The sequence below is a fragment of the Phyllopteryx taeniolatus genome, chromosome 3, assembly GCF_024500385.1.
Source record: "Phyllopteryx taeniolatus isolate TA_2022b chromosome 3, UOR_Ptae_1.2, whole genome shotgun sequence".
Classification (NCBI taxonomy): domain Eukaryota; kingdom Metazoa; phylum Chordata; class Actinopteri; order Syngnathiformes; family Syngnathidae; genus Phyllopteryx; species Phyllopteryx taeniolatus.
The window spans coordinates 24364592-24384879 of NC_084504.1; the positions used below are offsets into that span (position 1 = coordinate 24364592).

A 20288-nucleotide genomic window follows, 5' to 3' on the forward strand; every position below is an offset into this window, starting at 1 on the left:
ACCAGGTAACTTGGAAAAGAGAAAACATGACCAAGATGCCATTGTTTACCATAGATTCTACAGTCAGGGTTTCATGAAATAAAAATCCTTGGAAGTGCTCAGCTCTACCGCCACTACACTATTTTTGTCATTTTTTTTTAGTAAAAGTGTTAGAAAGGTTCTAAATATTCGAGTTTATGAGTGCTGTTGTTGTTTATTTCCACATTAAAAAGAGGTACATTGTAATATTTACCTGCCATTACAAGCACAAAATTATTCTGTAGCGTCGGCGATCCCAACATACCTCACGCCTCAGGTTGTACAGTAAAGTTCCTCTTTATTATGTGTTCCATAATGTCATTGTTCGTTGTGTGCCTTTAGGTGGAAATAGTGTGTTTACTCCACCTCCTTTATTTGATCATTATTCCTTAACTATTTGTTTTGTTGCATCTACCGTGAGTGAATGTTGTATCGTTTTTAGTCACGTCCCTCGTGTTCCTACTTGCTCATTGCTGTGAGCTCGTAGCAGTCGTCTGCTATTGTATAATCTGAAGTAAAGCTCTACTTGAGTAAAGCAGTTCACACAAAGTAGCTAATTTAATGTAGCTTAAGGCTACACACATATTTAAGTTATTGGTTCATGTTGATGTTATTGTGTAACTTGTGTGGAGTGTATTGCGAAGTAATGTGTACAGTTAAACTAAAGCACTTTGGTACTGTGGGGAAGTGATATTACATTCAGCAGATACTGAGTGGCAGTAACTAATAAAGTAACTTGTAATCTAACTTAGTTTCGTTTAAAATCAAGTAATCAGTAAAGAACCTAAAGAAACAATTATTTATCGTTAGGGCGCCACCGTGCCATGGTTTACTATATGAATATTCTCATTCATCCAGGTCATTCTATTCTCAATCGATCGCAACTGGACTGTTCTGGTTGCCTTTGAAGACAAGTTAGTTATTGTTTTAAAAAATACATGGTTATCTGAATAGGAGGCAGGGATCTGCAGTTCAAAAGGCTGAGACATTTGCACATTTGTTATCCAGTGTAAAACGTGAAAGGAAGACGACCAGGAGGGGTGGGGAGTTGAAGGGGGTCATGAGATGGTGAGGGGATGTAAAATGAAATAGCTTCATGGATTTGGACTTTGTTTACAGTGACAGTTGGCGAAGGACTCAAACAAAACTCTCAGCTCTTTGAACAGAGAGATGGCGCCAGGCGTTTCAAATCACCATGGCCATCCACATTTTGCATACTGAACTCAAAATTCAATCTTGAGAAACGCTGAAATATATTTTTTACAGGGAAAAACGTGCAATTTAGGCAAAACGTTATCACACTCACCATCACTTCCATATTCTGTTGTGGCTCTTGGAATCCATGGACGGTCAACTTGCGTAGTACTAAGAAGGGAGAAACACATTCTGTAGCATTCACAATGTTTTACTCACCATACAGTGGAACCCAGGATTGCCTCAGCATTTGTTTTGAGTTTTCTCTTAACAAAAGCCCAATTAACACCACCTGTAAAAGCTGTTGTGTGTCTAAAAGAGAGCATTTTATGCTTTTAACTTATTATTAGAGGTTCCACTGTATAGTTAACTTGATTGGGGTTGCATAAAGCAGGGCCATGTATCCATCCATCCATCCATTCTCTACCGCTTATCCGGGTCGGGTCGCGGGGGCAGTAGCTTCAGCAGGGACGCCCAGACTTCCCTCTCCCCAGCCACTTCATCCAGCTCTTCCGGGGGGATCCCGAGGCGTTCCCAGGCCAGCCGAAGGATGTAGTCTCTCCAGCGTGTCCTGGGTCGTCCCCGGGGTCTCCTCCCGTTGGGACATGCCCGGAACACCTCACCAGGGAGGCATCCGGGAGGCATCCGAATCAGATGCCCCAGCCACCTCATCTGGCTCCTCTCAATGCGGAGGAGCAGCGGCTCTACTCTGTCATCCTCCCGGATGACCGAGCTTCTCACCCTATCTCTAAGGGAGAGCCCGGACACCCTGCGGAGGAAACTCATTTCGGCCGCTTGTATCCGGGATCTTGTTCTTTCGGTCACGACCCACAGCTCATGAGCATAGGTGAGGGTAGGAACGAAGATCGACCGGTAAATTGAGACCTTCGCCTTTCGGCTTCGCTCTTTCTTTACCACAACGGACCGATACAAAGTCCGCATCACTGCAGACGCTGCACCGATCCGCCTCTTGATCTCCCGTTCCATTCTTCCCTCACTTGTGAACAAGACCCCAAGATACTTGAATTCCTCCACTTGGGGCAGGATCTCATCCCCGACCTGGAGATGGCATGCCACCCTTTTCCGACTGAGGACCATGGTCTCAGATTTGGAGGTGCTGATTCTCATCCCAGCCGCTTCACACTCGGCTGCGAACTGCTCCAATGAGAGTTTGAGGTCACGGCTTGATGAAGCCAACAGAACCACATCATCTGCAAAAAGCAGAGATGCAATACTGAGGCCACCAAACCGGACCCCCTCTACGCCTCGGCTGAGCCTAGAAATTCTGTCCATAAAAGTTATGAACAGAATCGGCGACAAAGGGCAGCCTTGGCGGAGTCCAACCCACACCGGGAACGAGTCCGACTTACTGCCGGATATGTGGACCAAACTCAGACTCCGGTCGTACAGGGACCGAACAGCCCGTATCAGGGGGTTCGGTACCCCATACTCCCGAAGCACTCTCCACAGGACTCCCCGAGGGACACGGTCGAACGCCTTCTCCAAGTCCACAAAACACATGTAGACTGGTTGGGCGAACTCCCATGCACCCTCGCGGACCCTGCCGAGGGTGTAGAGCTGGTCCACTGTTCCACGGCCAGGACGAAAACCACACTGCTCCTCCTGAATCTGAGATTCGACTTCCCGACGGACCCTCCTCTCCAGCACCCCTGAATAGACCTTACCAGGGAAGTGTGATCCCCCTGTAGTTGGAACACACCCTCCGGTCCCCCTTCTTAAAAAGGGGGACCACCACCCCAGTCTGCCAATCCAGAGGCACTGTCCCCGATGTCCACGCGATGTTGCAGAGGCGTGTCAACCAGGACAGCCCCACAACATCCAGAGCCTTTAGGAACTCCGGGCAAATCTCATCCACCCCCGGGGCCCTGCCACCGAGGAGCTTTTTAACTACCTCGGTGACCTCAAACCCAGAGATAGGAGAGCCCGCCTCAGAGAACACACACTCTGCTTCCCCATGGGAAGGCGTGTCGGTGGAATTGAGGAGGTCTTCAAAGTATTCTCCCCACCGACTCACAACGTCCCGAGTCGAGGTCAGCAGCGCCCCATCCCCACTATACACAGTGTTGGTGGTGCACTGCTTTCCTCTCCTGAGACGTCGGATGGTGGACCAGAATTTCCTCGAAGCCATCCGGAAGTCTTTCTCCATGGCCTCACCGAACTCCTCCCATGCCCGGATTTTTGCTTCAGCGACCACCAGAGCTGCATTCCGCTTGGCCAGCCGGTACCCATCAGCTGCCTCAGGAGTCCCACAGGCCAAAAAGGCCCGATAGGACTCCTTCTTCAGCTTGACGGCATCCCTCACCGTTGGTGTCCACCAACGGGTTCGGGGATTGCCGCCACGACAGGCACCGACCACCTTACGGCCACAGCTGCGGTCGGCCGCCTCAGCAATGGAGGCGCGGAACATGGTCCACTCGGACTCGATGTCCCCCGCCTCCCCCGGAACATGAGCAAAGTTCTGTCGGAGGTGGGAGTTGAAACTCCTTCTGACAGGGGATTCTGCCAGACGTTCCCAGCAGACCCTCACAATACGTTTGGGCCTGCTACGTCGGACCGGCATCTTCCCCCACCATCGGAGCCAACTCACCACCAGGTGGTGATCAGTTGACAGCTCCGCCCCTCTCTTCACCCGAGTGTCCAAGACATGCGGCCGCAAGTCCGATGACACGACCACAAAGTCGATCATCGAACTGCGACCTAGGGTGTCCCTATTCCCCACGAATAGAACTTTAAGTATAAATACATGGCCCCTCCTTGAGCCGTCACCTTGTCGTGGTGGAGGGGTTTGTGTGTCCCAGTGATCCTAGGAGCTAAGTTGTCTGGGGCTTTATGCCCCTGGCAGGGTCACCCATGACAAACAGGTCCTAGGTGAGGTAACAGACAAAGCACGGCTCAAAGACCCCTAATGATGACGACAAACAATGGACTTCGTTTTCCCTTGCCCGGACGCGGCCCCCCACTGGAGCCAGGCCTGGTGGTGGGGCTCGAAGGCGAGCGCCTGGTGGCCGGGCCTGCACCCATGGGGCCCGGCCGGGCACAGGCTGAAAGGGTAACGTGGGTCCCCCTTCCCATGGGCTCACCACCTGTGGGAGGGGCCATAGGGGTCGGGTGCAGTGTGAGCTGGGCGGTGGCCGAAGGCGGGGACCTTGGCGATCCGATCCCCGGCTACAGAAGCTGGCTCTAGGGACGTGGAATGTCACCTCTCTGGCAGGGAAGGAGCCCGAGCTGGTGTGTGAGGTCGAGAAGTTCCGACTCGATATAGTCGGACTCGCCTCCACACACACCTTGGGCTCTGGTACCAGTCCTCTCGAGAGGGGTTGGACTCTCTCACACTCTGGAGTTGCCCATGGTGAGAGGCGCCGAGCAGGTGTGGGTATACTTATTGCCCCCCGGCTCAGCGCCTGTACGTCGGGGTTCACCCCGGTGGACGAGAGCGTAGCCTCCCTCCGCCTTCGGGTGGGGGGACGGGTCCTGACTGTTGTTTGTGCCTACGCACCAAACAGCAGTTCAGAGTACCCACCCTTTTTGGAGTCCTTGGAGGGGGTGCTGGAGAGCGCTCCCGCTGGGGACTCCATTGTTCTGTTGGGGGACTTCAATGCTCACGTGGGCAATGACAGTGAGACCTGGAAGGGCGCGATTGGGAGGAACGGCCCCCCCGATCAGAACCCGAGCGGTGTTCTGTTATTGGACTTCTGTGCTCGTCACGGATTGTCCATAACGAACACCATGTTCATGTTCTATTCGTGGGGAATAGGGACCGAGCTCTTCCACGAGTAATTTATGCCCCCTGAAAATGTTTTAATTGCCTATACAGGTGTTAGTAAATACATATTACAAACTGTGATCTGAAAGCACGTTAAATACTTCCACACAAAGCTGACAACATTACCCTTAAAAATAAATGGCTTACAGATGATTTCATGTAAAAACAAATGCCCTGCAAGTGTCCGACATGGATATGTGTTAAAGACTCTCTCATGATTCCTTTCACCAACAACCAAATCAAAATTTAGCTCCTACAAAGCTCGTCTCTCAGTCAAGCTGTATCACTTTAACATTGTTGCTTAACACCAATGTACTACTTTCCTATTAGACAGGGTTTTGGCCGCATCGTGTGGCATTTTAGGGTGTTTCAGAAAAAGCACTAAACTGTGAATAGTGAACCACAAGTACGCAGGAATTACTGTATTTTACTTTAACACAAAATTAGTATAGCGCTCAAAAGACACTTGTGTATCTAATCCAAAGGCAATAGAAATTAAAAAGTTTAGGTTAGTACTCGAACAAGGGAACTATTCTGATATAAGTCTTTAAACACGGTACAATTGAAACATTTTTAAGAACCTATCGGAATAGGACAGTGGGAAAATATGCTTAGTGAATGATACTTTTGGAACATTTTAGCAAGCCAATGTGACAACACATTACGGCACCATTTAGATTGAAAAAAAAAAAGTGCATTACTAGTGTGTGGTGCAGGTATGTGCTTCCTTGTGCCAACTACCTTTAAGAGACAGCAGTGTTCTTTCCAGCGATGCCATCGCTGCAGTCTCGTCACGGGCACAGATCTGCTGGAGGAAGCAGTCCGTGTGGTGGCTCCACAGGGAACACGCAAAGCTGTAAATGCCGGACGCCAACTGTCAACACGCACACACGAAACAGTCAATCACGCGCTGATCAAATCATTCTGGATCAGTGGACACGTTCAACAACACGCCGGTGAGCGCGTGGAATGAATCCACCTTCAAATAACATTCATATGGAAAAAAAAATAACTACAGCAGCTATGCCAAAAGCTACTCATAAAAAAACAAAATAGACAACAAGACAAAAATAAGTGTGGCGCAAATAAGGACCTCAGCGTCAAAGGGCTAATTCCAGTCTCAATGAAGTGGCTATTTCCCTTACTCCCATAGCATTATTTGGGTCCCAAACCAATTACATTTTCTCCGGGAATGCATATATACTCCAGTAGAACAAAATAAGATGATCAAAGGCAAACAAAAGCACTGCTAGTCCTTCTAACAGTGCAGTACATCGTGTAGCTCACTACCTCAGACAACCAGCCAGGGTACTGTAATGAGCTTTGGGTTTTGATTTTTAAACTAATAAAAGTACAAATACTATTGTGGTGTAGGTCTCGAGCACAGAGGAATACACACACAGAAAAACCAATTAGATGCAAAAAGGCTTATTATACATGCCGCAACATGGGTTCATTCAGGCAAAACTTGACTTTGAAACACATTTTTCGGTGAGTCGTTTTATTCTAGTTTATTCTTGTTTTATTGTGCAGTGGTTAACTTCTTTTTATACTTGTATGACCAATAAAAATGTTAAAAATATAACTTTAAACATTGGCTGTTCTGTTGATTAACGTTTAGTGATGGTCATAGTTTAAGCATGTATCCACATTGCATCCATATGGGAAAACTTTTAAGTCAACCAGCGTCATGAAACTTTGGAAGTTACACTGTAAACTATGGGAAGAGATTTGTCTATAAACGTTTTTCAAATTCACAAATATGTCCGCGATTTACACGTTTTTTAGATCCAGTAGTAGTACTAAATCAAATATTTGCTTAATTTGCAACCAGTGATGCAGTTAATGTTGTGTTTGATGCCTTTTCTTTTCTATGAATTTAATGAGGCATAGCAGCAAACAGCACATCTTGAATAAAGCGTTTTCAACATCCAGGCACAACTATCCAAATGCCAAGCATGTCTTTTTTTTTAGACTTTACGCCGATATGATCGGTGCTATCGGTATCGGCCGACAATTAGCATTTTATGCTGATCGTCTTTCATGTCATAATTCGCTGATCAGATCAATGACGTCATCGATCGGTACTGCACAGACATTTAACTCCACGTCGCTCTTGCGTATGAATCCAAAAGCTAGTTTATTTTTAGCCTTGTCACGTGTCTTGTGGCAAAATACTGTAACTATGTGACGGCCAATAAAGTTGTTTTCAATCTTGTCGGTGAAAAAAGACATCGGTGTGTAACTATTTTGCACTGTCTCAGACAAACAACACGCAAGTTATTTGCAGTATGTGCACAACTGAAGTACGTTGTGGGGAACGTCCTCTGAATGCTTCAACATAAATTTGATGGGGCACTTGAAGAATGTACACAAGGAGGAGCATGCCGCGTTCAAGCAACGCTGCGTGGGGGGTGGGGGGGGGGGGGGGGAAGAAAAAGCCAAACGGACGCAAACTCTGGACTACACCCGTCCATATAGCCAGTGAGAAAGTTAGAGTAACCATGTCATTAAAAGTATTTATTAAAGTAATTTAATTGCAATAAAGTAATTTAATTACAGTAAGTTAGCCCCCATTATTTCTGTCATGTTGTAATGTTGATCTAATCTAAACTTATGTCAGTGGCCAATCCTTGAATGTCCCACTGGAGGTCATGTTTTAACTTCTCTCTACAATGCTAGAGAATAATTTGGAGCTGGGATGGACTCCAACACGCCCGCGACCCTAGTGAGGATAAGGGGTACAGAAAATGGATGGATGGCTGGATGGATACAGTACTCAGTATACAGTACACAAGTATATTCAATAAATGAACAAGTTATGAAGTACACAATTATATACAATAAATGAACAAGTCATGTCAATTGAAACATTGCTCCATGATCGGATCGGTGATCTGTAATCTTTTTTTTTTTTTTTTTTTTTAAACTTGCTGATCGGTGATCGCCCCCAAAAATCCTGATCGTGTAAGCCTGCTGTTTTTCTACTACTTTCATAGTTGGAATACACGACAATGGCAGAGCACCACAAATTTTCAAGATTTTGGCTCAAAATCAATCGATATTTAGCAGCGATAGCAAGTCAGTACCATGGCCCAAGATGAAACAACTATAGAACTATAGGGTACGTCAGTTGACAACAGAGGTCCATTCTTATGTAGTCTCTAACTAACCTATCCTTACGCAATAGCAAAGTCATAACTATAGTCGATATAAAAAAAAAAAACACTTCTAGGCCTTACATACATTTCAAACAATACAATGAAAAACAGTAAACACGACAGTAACTCAGGTATTCTGATGCCGCTTCGCAAACTAGTTCATGGCGTGGCATTCGTAACCGTGAAACCTCAGGACCGTCATGACCAACGACACTCTTGCTGCCTACTAGCTGCAGTGAATTATGATTACTTTTTGTCACACAAAAATGATCATCGTGACTGAAATGTGTGGCGCTTAACTGCATGTACCACACATTACTTGTTAGGAAACCCCCCTCAAAATACTGTGCCAAAAGGGGAATGTTTTGGTAACTTTCATAGCATTGGGTAATGGAAACACCAACAACAAAAGGCTACTATACCACGTAAGCCATGTGGATTGTGTCTCGACTCTTACAAAATGAGACTCGAGAACATTTTCAATTAAGAGGAGGAAAGAAAAGTCCACCATCGGCACACCGATTTCACATTGCAGAAAAAAACAATTCACAAACTAAAGGATCCAAGAAGCTGTTTAGCTAATTTTGCTTGATAATTAAACCTCACATCTAAAAGGGAGCGCAAAGCCAGACTTTGGCTTTCATTCACTGCATTGCGCTTTCAAATTAACATGCATTTCACTGCCACATTGATGGGGGGAAAAAAGGCAACATGACAATTCAACCAAGTTTCAAGAGACATACTACAAAAAATGCAAAGAATAATCCAGAACTTGATTGAGACATAGTGCCTGCGCATCAGCTGAATACTACACTACATTATAAAAACACTTTGGCATTTTCAGACTAGTTAGCTCTCTTATTGTTATCTTATCTTGCTATCTTATCTGTTAATTATTCTCTGTAGGCACCATGCTGTGGTTAGTAATGGACCTCCAGCATACAGTATTTATGCCAGCTTTTCAAAACGTATACAGCCATACATACATGAAAGGGAGTAAAACAGTCAAAGATAAAGGTGAGAAAAATTCTACTTTAAAATGAAAATGACCGCAAACACCTTCAGAAAGTGATCACAGTGCACATTAAAAATGCTAAGACAGAAATATTTAACAACAAAAGAAAGGCTCGAGAGAAACACCTCCGTGGCATGGGGTATGTACACGTCTAGGGTTCAAGTAAAACAATGATGGAAATGTCTGGAAAAGATTAGAAGGATGTGGAGATGTAGGAAGCTTCCAAAGCTGAGAGAGAATAGCGGTGCTTTCGTTAGTCTGTTTGATCAGTTCTTTGCCCTCAAACCATGTTTTATTCTTCAACTCCTTTAGTATAATGTTCTTGAAAACCCTAGATGGCATTAACAAAAATTCAGGATTTGCAGAGACTCACAACCTTTGCGGAGGGAACATTACCTTGCATAAACACACGCCAACACACACACGTTAGTCTATCATGCATAAAAATGGGCACACTTGTGTGCAAAGGGAATGGGGGTTCCATAAATCTCGTGATTGACAGACTTGAGTCTAGAAGCAGCTAAACAGCATCACCTACAGGCTACACATTGAAATGCACATTCATAACAAGATTGGCAAAGGGAGAGGTCATGGTAAACTACAAAGTAACAAAATTAAAAAGACAAAATCTGTCCACAAATGAAGCGACTGATGACTTACATCCTGAAACAGCCGTCTGTCCTGCGCCAGACGTTTCGACGAGAGGGTTTTGGTAACGTGATAGAAGGTGAGCAGCGCCCTGTGCTGCTGCAGGCCATCTTGGCCCTTGACCGACTCCAGCAGAATGGGGATGAGCTCCGGCCATTGCCGGGGGCAGTCCAGCCGGGCTACCTTGGCTATCAGCACCGCGATCTGGGTCGCTATCTGTTGGCAAAGCACACACGTGCACGTGCGGACACACACACACAAACACGCACACACACAGGAAAGAGAATGACCTCAGGCAAAAAGCAGGAAACAGCAAAGGGATGTGCATTGATTTAAAAAATAGAATCCTAGTGAAAGATCACATAAAATACTCCTGCCTAAGCGTTTTGCAACTTTAAAACAGAGTTGAACCTTCAACGTCGAACACAATCCATTCTGGGACGCTGGTCAAACACAATTTCCCAAGATCAATTTCATTAGGTGCAATTTGTTTTACAGTCCTAACCGTAACAATCATAAACGCCATGGACAATGCTTTCAGTAATATTTTAACATTTATATATTTCAAGTATCAGAAGCCACCCATTTGATTTGATTAAGAGTGGGCGGCACGGTGGACGACTGGTTAGAGCGTCTGCCTCACAGTTCTGAGGAGCGGGGTTCAATCCCCGGCCCCGCCTGTGTGGAGTTTGCATGTTCTCCCCGTGCCTGCGTGGGTTTTCTCCGGGCACTCCGGTTTCCTCCCACATCCCAAAAACATGCATGGTAGGTTTATTGACAACTCTAAAGTGCCCGTAGGTGTGCAAGTGAGTGCGAATGGTTGTTTGTTTATATGTGCCCTGCAATTGGCTGGCAACCAGTTCAGGGTGTACCCCGCCTCCTGCCCGATGATAGCTGGGATAGGCTCCAGCACGCCCGCGACCCTAGTGAGGAGAAGCGGCTCAGAAAATGGATGGAAGTAAACAGGTTGACGCAAGAACACTTTGCCATTCATTTGGCAGCCATGGGCCCAATGGTTAAGATCATCGCCTGCCACCGTGGGGGGCCTAGGTTCAAGACCCCGACTGATCCATTCGCCAACATCCCGCGGACTCATGGCAGTGGTGTCCTTCAGCAAGACACTGATACCCCGAAATGCTCCCCGGGCGCTTCGGCTGCCCCCTGCTCCAGTGTGTTCCACTAACATGTGTATCTGTTCACTGTGATGGGTTAAATGCAGAGAACAAATTTCACGTGCATGCATGCATGTTCATGACGATAAAAGATGATTCTTCTTCTTCTTCTTCTTCTTCTTTGGAGAATTGCTAGATCTACCAAACTAAACATGGACTTGCAGGGAGGCAAAAATACCTCTCATGCCACAACAATATTAAGACAGAATCTCGATTCAGCGCCTCAATTGCATTTTGTGGGGCGGGGGGCAGGACAATTGCCTTCAACTTGAAAGCTGCATTGTGTTTTTGGCATGATGAGGGTGTGCGCTTGGGCAGACCAGATCAATGCGTGCTGATTTGATTTAAAAAAGTTCTTGAGAAAATCTAATTCATGAACAGTAAATGAGAAGAGGAAGCTCCTGAGATTGGGAAGAAGCTGTTAGTAAGGTACATTGTTGTTTGAGCCGAAGGCGTGAGCTGGGGGGGAAAATGTTATTGCTTATTGTCCGAAATTTAGGGTAACTTTTCTTAAATCATCTAACTTGCAGGCATTTGTTCAATTCAGGAAAGGAAAAAGGAAAGAAAACATCGGGTGTGCAGTCTGGTTTTGGTCTGGCAAGAAGAGGCTGCAAATGTGGCGCCATATGGTATTTAAATGGCATATTCACAGCCTGCCGTATGGACACGAACGGTCCTGATGTTTGAGGGCCGTCCCTCAGGAAAACACAAGCTGTAGAGGCTGATGGCCGCCATTGAGGGCCACCTTCCATGTGCCATCAGACTAATACACGCCACTTGATTTCTGAATTCTTTCTTCTTTGCTATAGCAGCCGTTGCCTGAAGACTGAGGCAATTTTATACTTTGCAACCTTTATGGTCTTTAGAAATTATTCTGGTGCATAATTAACCCTTAAGAAAAAAAAGAAAGCATTAATGAAGAATTGATGGTTACGCACGTCGTACCTAATGGAGCAATCTTTCAATAATTTTATAAGACCATCAATGACAAACTGTGGACATTGTATAACCTTTATTAACTGTACAGGCATTTCAATACTCTTAACTGTCACACAAGTGTAAAAATATCTTCACCACTTCATATTAAGATAAAAATAAGTCCTGGCTTGATGGTTTAAGTCTTACTATAATGACAAAGACAAAAGAATAAGAGGAAGGTGGTTCGTCTTACAGATGTGCCTCACGCATCAAAACATTGTCACAGAGGCATAAGAAGACGATGTCAAAGGCCACGCTGGATTAAATTTTTGTGAAACTGCTGAAGTCGAAAAGAAAGGTGTCATATTAAAATCTACTTCTTTAAAAAAAAAAAAAAAAAACATTTTAAAAAAACATTGTCGTTGATTCTGAACATTTTGAAAAAGTACCATGACAGTGATTTTACTGTGCAACTTTGGAGGCACATTAGTCCAGACAATGTTGTACGAGTTCAAGAGTATTGAACTGAAGAGGTTACTTTATACCAATAGCCGAAAATTTATTAGCTCATGTCCATGCCCGGAGGCGGCGAGCAGGGGCGTCTTATCTCTCAAATAGCGTCAGGCCGCACTTGAGCAGCACTGTGTGTTGGCACAGAGTGCAAATTACTTCATTCTCAGGCCTTTCATCTTGCCAGCTGTGTCCTCCAGTGGAGAGCCAGAATAGAGCTGAATGGCTGATTGTGTATTCTGCCTCTCAAAGACCTCCTCCACACGGTCGCAATCACAATCGTTGTATTGTTGTCATTTCCATAAACGCACGGTAACCCAATTTCCCCCTACGCCCCACTATAGAGCTTTGTTAAAACCAGCATTGGACGCAGACCTTTTATAAAAATCACTTTCCATGGTGACATTGGTCCACCTTGAATTTCATCATGTTTGAAAACTAAATTCCGAATGAAATACAACCCCAATTCCAATGAAGTTGGGACGTTGTGTTAAACATAAATAAAAACAGAATACAATGATTTGCAAATCATGTTCAACCTATATTTAATTGAATACACTACAAAGACAAGATATTTAATGTTCAAACTGATAAACATGATTGTTTTTAGCAAATAATCATTAACTTAGAATTTTATGGCTGCAACACGTTCCAAAAAAGCTGGGACAGGGTCATGTTTACCACTGTGTTACATCACCTTTTCTTTTAACAACATGAGGACACTAATTTCTGAAGCTTTGTAGGTGGAATTCTTTCCCATTCTTGCTTGATTTACAGCTTCAGCTGTTCCAAAGTCCGGGTTCTCCGCTGTCGTATATTATGCTTCATAATGCGCCACACATTTTCAATGGGAGATGGACTGCAGGCAGGTCAGTCTACTACCCGCACTTTTTACTACGAAGCCACGCTGTTGTAACACGTGCAGAATGTGGTTTGGCATTGTCTTGCTGAAATAAGCAGGGGTGTCCATGAAAAAGACGTTGCTTGGATGGCAGCATCTGTTTCTCCAAAACCTTCATGTACCTTTCAGCATTAATGGTGCCTTCACAGATGTGTAAGTTACTCATGCCATTGGCACTAATGCAGCCCCATACCATCACAGATGCTGGCTTTTGAACTTTGCGTCCATAACAGTCCGGATGGTTCTTCTCCTCTTTGGGCCGGAGGACACGACGTCCGCAATTTCCAAAAACAATTTGAAATGTGGACTCGTCGGACCACAGAACACTTTTCCCCTTTGCATCGGTCCATCTTAGATGAGCTCGGGCCCAGAGAAGCCGGTGTTGTTGATAAATGGCTTTTGCTTTGCATAGTAGAGTTTCAAGTTGCACTTACGGATGTAGCGCCGAACTGTATTCACTGACATTGGTTTTCTGAAGTGTTCCTGAGCCCATGTGGTGATATTCTTTACACATTGATGTCGGTTTTTGATGCAGCCCCGCCTGAGGGGTCGAAGGTCACGGGCATTCAATGTTGGTTTTCGGCTTTGTCGCTTACATGCAGTGATTTCTCCAGATTCTCTGAACCTTTTGACGATATTAAGGACCGTAGACGATGAAATCCCTAAATTCCTTGCAATAGTACGTTGAGGAACATTGTCCTTAAACTGTTGGACTATTTTCTCACACACTTGTTCACAAAGAGGTGATCCTCGCCCCATCTTTGCTTGTGAATGACTGAGCAATTCAGGGAAGCTCCTTTTATTCCCAATCATTCCACCCACCTGTTCCCAATTAGCATCTTCACCTGTGGGACGTTCCAAACAGGTGTTTGATGAGCAGTGACTTTCTCAACTCAACTCTTTTTTGTCACCTGTCCCAGTTTTTTTGGAACATGTTGCAGCCATAAAATTCAAAGTTAATGATTATTTGCTAAAACCAATAAAGTGTATCAGTTTGAACATTAAATATCTTGTCTTTGTAGTGTATTCAATTAACTATAGGTTGAACATGATTTGCAAATCATTGTATTCTGTTTTTATTTGTTTAACACAACGTCCCAACTTCATTGGAATTGGGGTTGTATAAACACACACAAACAGCTACCTGACACCCATATTGCAACTTGCATGTTGACAGCTAGAGGAACAAGTATTCTTACTGACTCACACTTTTTTTTTTCCATCCATCCATTTTCCATACATCTTATGCTCATTAGCATTGCGGCAAAGCCACAAAGAGCCATATGAAAAAGTTAAATGTGGATATCTTTTGATGCTGGCTGAAATGAGGTCTCGTGAGGTCTGAATACTTATGGTTATTAGTTATTCTTTTTTAATAAATCTACAACCGCAATTCCAATGAAGTTGGGACTGTAGATTTACTGTGTGAGGGGAAAAAATGAACTTAAATGATTTTGCCAAACGGCTGCAATATAACAAAGAGTGAAAAATTTAAGGGGTCTGAATACTTTCCGTACCCACTGTATATGTGAGCTCTTGATTTGAAGTAGGGAACTGTCCAAGTCCTTCTTTTTAACTTTTGTTGCTAACCAGAATTAAATAACCCTGCCAGGAAACTATAATAGTCTCCTTTTGCGGAAAGCTGCTGTATCCCCGCGAGGCTGGTGAGCACTGCTGTCCGCATGAGCAAAAGGTCGACAGACTATTCTGACACGCTTTCTGTCTCGACAGTTTCTGATTGGCTATGCTTGTCACGCAGTGACCAGCTGTAAAATAATAATTAAAATGAAATGAGAGGCATTAGATGAGGCCAGAGAGAGATGACTTTTCAAAAAACATTTTAAAAATATTCTACTGTCAGGTCACACAAGACAATTTTACAAAAAAAAAATTTGTAACTGCAAATGCTTCCTTTAAGTGCTACAGAAAATGGACGGATGGTTGAGTTTGAATCAATCCTTTCCCTTTTTCCTTCATGTTTCAATTCCAAAAAGAACAGAGAGAAAGAAGAAAATTGCCAAGCCTCGCTTCCTACTTCTGGCAAGTGGAAGTCAATGGGTGGCAATCAGTGTTCTACATATGCTACCTGCTTCAAATTGCATGTCATCAAATTTTTATACAGACAGAATTTCTTTGTGAGGTTCTTTGATGGAGTCCACCATCAGGGCAGGTGTGATTTCAGCAGGGTCGACTGGAAGCACTAACCTGATTGACAGGCTCATTGAAGTTTGTGATGAGACCGGCACGTAACGTGGTCTTCTCCTCCTCTGATAAAGCGCTGGCAATAGAAGCAAAGAGCAAACATGTTCAGAGGAAGAAATAGCATTTGACGGCGCAAAGAAAATCCCATGTTTTTAATTCCCAAGAGTTCCTTGCTGCAAGATGGCAGTGCTTTGCAGACCTGAGCCTCTGCACTGTGAGGAAGGCAAGACTGCCACACTTCTGGGAGAATCTTTAGAACTTTCTTTGAAATCTACAAGTCTACACAGAAATATGAAGCTGTGTCTACTAAGATGCCAGGGGATTAATTTAAATCCTTGTATAGCACCAGCCAGCTGCCAACCTTCTATAAATCTCCACTGTTAAACATCTCGCCATTTACAAAATTGCAGCTGATACTTTTGCCATTGCTGTTTTGTGCATTGAATTTGTAAAATTAAAAAAACTTAGCTGTAGCTTTAAACTGCAGCTGAGGCTTAATTGAGCGGGGGAGTATTGACGATCGCTGCGACGCGTCACTGAGCAGACATAGTGAGGCGAAGGAGGTAAACATGGACGGTGGAACAATTTACGCAATTCTAATTTAAGCATGTGCTTAACTAAAAGAGGATTTACGCACATGCTGGCAATGGTAAAAGATTAAAATATATATTGTCATCGGGCAACCAGGGCTCATAACGCAAGTATTAAGGACAGAGAAAATACACAAACAGTGTAAACTCTGCATTGAAACACTGGCGGTCGTACAATTTGGAAAACGACCAAAAGTTGGTCGGGGAGCATGGAAAAGATTAACTTCTTTTTGGGCGTGCGTGTGTGTATGTGAAAATGTGATGCTAACCGAAGAACGAAAAAAGAAACTTATTGCAACATGGCTGTAGTATGCATCTCTATCTATCAGTATACATCTCTGTCCTGGCTGCTCAGTACAATACAGCTAAACCAGTTACCATTTTTGCAGAAGACTGCACAATGAAAAAAAATCAAGGATGTGGGTGCCACTTTGATATTCTTCACCTTTTGTTTATTGAACTTTCATCGTTCAGTCATCATTTCAACCTTTTCATAACTTCTATTATGGTCATCCTGATGCAGGCATGATTAATGTTATTTTCATAGTATGTTGTGTGGTAATAAAAAAAAATGCCACAAATGGCCCCCAGCCCAACCCTGGGCTGAAGCGAAATCAAGTCAACATCATCAATAACAAAGGAATGGATTATACCGCAACGCTAACTGAAGCATCCCCTCATATTCCAAAAACATTTAGGTACATTGAAGACTTTAAATTGCCCATACCTGTAAAGGTGAGTGGATGTTTGTCTATATGTGCCCTGTGATTAGCTGGCGACCAATCCAGGGCGTACCCCACATCTTACCCCAAGTCAGCTAGGATACGCTCCGGCAGAAAATGTGATGGATGGATAAAAATGAACAATCAGTTCAACCCTGCATCCCAGAACAGATTGTGTTCAACCATTAAAGGTTCCACAGTACAAACGAATATCAAAAATGGAGATTTTAGGAGAACATTATTTTTTTCTAATCTGTTATAGTATATTGTCAGATACACTTATTAACAGGGTGCAACCGCTGCATAATGTGGCCTAAGCATTGTACCGTGACACCACAGTCATCGTGCCATATTGGGCATCGTTCTACTTTTCAATTCATGGCATTCTGCCCAAAGGTAATCGAATTACATGTTGGCCCAAAAACCCTTACGCAGCACTTTAAAAAAATGAAAGTAACTTTACTACTGACAGGTGCAAAACCAACTTGGTTGGAAGAGGCAGAGGAAACTGTGGAGAGGACGAAAACAACAGCAAGAAACAAAGTGGCCACACACACCAAGATTGCTGAGGCAGAACTGAAGACATCAAGCCTGCTGCTGTCCTGTGGATTTATGGACCAATGCTCCATTCAAATCCAATTAAAGTCATCTTATAAAGTAGCCTAGACACACGGGGTTCAGTAAAAAGCACAAAGGCCACATACATCAGCGTGCATTAAGAAGACACAAAGAGTGGGATCTATAAATTATCAGGGAGGACAGCAAGAGAGAAAACAAGCTGTAGCTGTAAAGACAGTAATAAAGGCACAATACACATAGGAGAGTTGTAACGGGAAAATGGAACAAAAAACAAACACCAGCGCAATGGTAATAAAACCAGTGAAATAGACTTTGGCAAAGAGACGACAGCGAGGGAGGCATTAAAAGAAAGAAAAAAAAAAACCAGGTACTTACTGGGGCGCCACTCTCCTCCAGTATCTGTCAATGCCGTTCTTGAAGTAAAGCACCGCCAGCCACCTGACATTCACATCCAGCATGTGGTTATTGAAGATGTTCTGAAGGAATGGAAGCCATACATTTCATCAGCTCATGTTGCTAGCAAAAAGGAGATTGAAGTTTTCCCCGAATCAAGAAGGTTCTATATACGCACAACAGATTACAACAACTTTATCCGATTCAGCTAAGGCTGGACTTACTCTGTATGATGGTTCAAAGGACACAATTATGATTTTCTGTTCCACTCTTAGAGTGGTGCAATTGGGATCGTAAAGATCGTAATCAAGCAAAAATTAGATGTGTATCAAACATTTGGCAATGCAAGTCCAGAACAGCACAACGTCAATGCCAGCTTGAGGTCATCAAAATATACCGACTGATGACGTAAACACCCATGTCTCCCCAAACACAAATAAACACATTAAAAAAAACCTGTAAATAGACTTGTCCTGATCTGATATGTGATTGGAAATTGGTGCCAATTCCATAATTCGCATCTGATTAGTATTAGGTGAAAAAGATCCGATTTTGTTTTTAAAGGTCATAAAGTGACAACATAATTCTGAAGTATAAAACTATTGCCAAATGGAAAAGCAGTAGCTTAGTTTTATATTACACAATATAAAGTTTCGGGTTCTGTGGTGGCGTGAAAAAGACGAAAGGTAGAGAACCACATCCACAAGAGTGCAGGGATTCCACAAAATGTTCGTTTATTCACGCTGCAACGTTTTATGATCAGTTGTACACCACTTATTTTTTCATACAGTACACGAACCAAATAAAAGGGAGACTACACGTTGCAGAATGAGTTGATTGAAAAAAAGAAACTAAGAGCTTTATCAAAAGTGCCCATACTTTCAATTAAATTGTTTAAAAAAGACAATCTTTTTTTTTTCTTCTGAATGCACTGCCAAAGTATCGAACCGGGACTCAGAATTGGCAGATACTCAAAATCAAGTGACTCGGGAGAAAAAAAAAATGTGATAGGGACATCCCTCGTCGTAAATGTAAACTACAGCAGAAGCATTGACAGTTAAATATTGTGTCAACACACTAGATTACATGTGTGCCCTTCATTAAATAAGCTAACTCATTGATGGCTGTTGTCACTGCCGCAATGCCAATGTAACTCTCCTTTAAATCAATGAGGGGGAAGAGTCTGCCAAGATCAACTTAACGCTATGTAATATTTGTGTATTATTGTTCACTTCCGTGTTATGTGCAATTTGGTTATCTGTGCATGTGGGTTGTTAAAATTCATAAAAAAATTCAATACAAATATTAAATAGATTTTTTTAAATCTGGTAGTGGAAAACGTGTTACATGTGTATTGTGAATGTTAACAGCCATATGGAATGTGTGTCACTTGAAATATATATGGAAAAAGAAATACAAAAGAAAAAACAAAAAAACAAAAAAAAAAAGGGAAAATTTGATATTGGCATTAAATTGGAATTGGGCATTTGGCAGGCAATGTAAATCCACGCAGAGAGAGAAAGTTTTTCGCAAAACGTTTTTACACATTTAAATATGACATCATCCTAGGCGGATCCTGTACATGGATGGATTAGAACTGAAAACCAGCCTCCTGTATATCAAAGAGGACAGACAGGAAGTTGACCGCAAAAAGATGAAAAATAACCTGATTAATACCGGAGCGTAACTTGTGTTTTGCTGACGCCTGAGTGAGACTGCTAAGGCAAGACATGCTTGAATATACAACACACTCAGCAAGAACCCTGATAGATAATCAAATATGCCCACGTTTTGGCAATTTTTACATCTGGAGAGCAATTTTCAGCCCGATCCAGCTCCATATTACCTGCATTTATAAAATAAGCAAGTGATGTGTACAAATATTGACTCGAGTGTAATTATTCAACGTTTTGCCCACCAACAGGACCGAGTAGAAGCCCGGCTGCGTCTCCCACTGCCTGAGCTGCTCCTCGGCGGGCTTCAGCACGGCCGTGTCCTGACTGGTGGCTTGGGTTAAGGCCTTCAGCACCACCGAACTGGCACCGTCTATATCCATAGCTGGATATACCTGGAGGGAAGACAGATGTACACATTTCAGTGCTCTCCCAAGTCCGGCCGGCCCGAGACACGACAGAGACTTTTAGGAGTCAAGTCCGAGTCAAGACCAAGACCTTCAAAATGTGGTCTCCAGAACGTTCTCCAGACCAAGACCGGTCTCAAGTGTTACAACACTAATATTGTGTTAACATCACAAGTGCTGTTTTTTGTGTACAGACGAGTGATCCAGAAATAGACGGCATCTCCAAAGGCTGAGTAACTTTACTGTGTTTTTGTTTTATTTTACAATGGTTAACTTCTCTGTACAATGACAGCCAGGAATTTGAAAATGTTACTTTCAAAATCGGCAGTAAAGTTTATAAAGGTTTCACGATGGCAAGAAACAAGAAACAATTTAACTTGACATTATTTCCGAAGGGAGAA

The 20288-nt window shown here is 43.5% G+C and overlaps 1 protein-coding gene across 1 annotated transcript in view; it reads right to left on the reverse strand.

The window, feature by feature from the left end:
- The window catches only part of ipo11 (importin 11), a 110677-nt gene that overhangs the window by 87082 nt on the left and 3307 nt on the right, over positions 1-20288 (reverse strand). Inside the window, exons 2-7 of the mRNA XM_061767816.1 lie at positions 19726-19875; positions 17790-17890; positions 15527-15599; positions 9833-10036; positions 5738-5870; positions 1325-1383 (exon numbers count right to left, since the gene is read on the reverse strand). Of these exons, the coding sequence (XP_061623800.1) occupies positions 1325-1383; positions 5738-5870; positions 9833-10036; positions 15527-15599; positions 17790-17890; positions 19726-19863 (708 nt within the window). The 5' untranslated portion in view covers positions 19864-19875. The remainder of the gene's footprint in view (positions 1-1324; positions 1384-5737; positions 5871-9832; positions 10037-15526; positions 15600-17789; positions 17891-19725; positions 19876-20288) is intronic.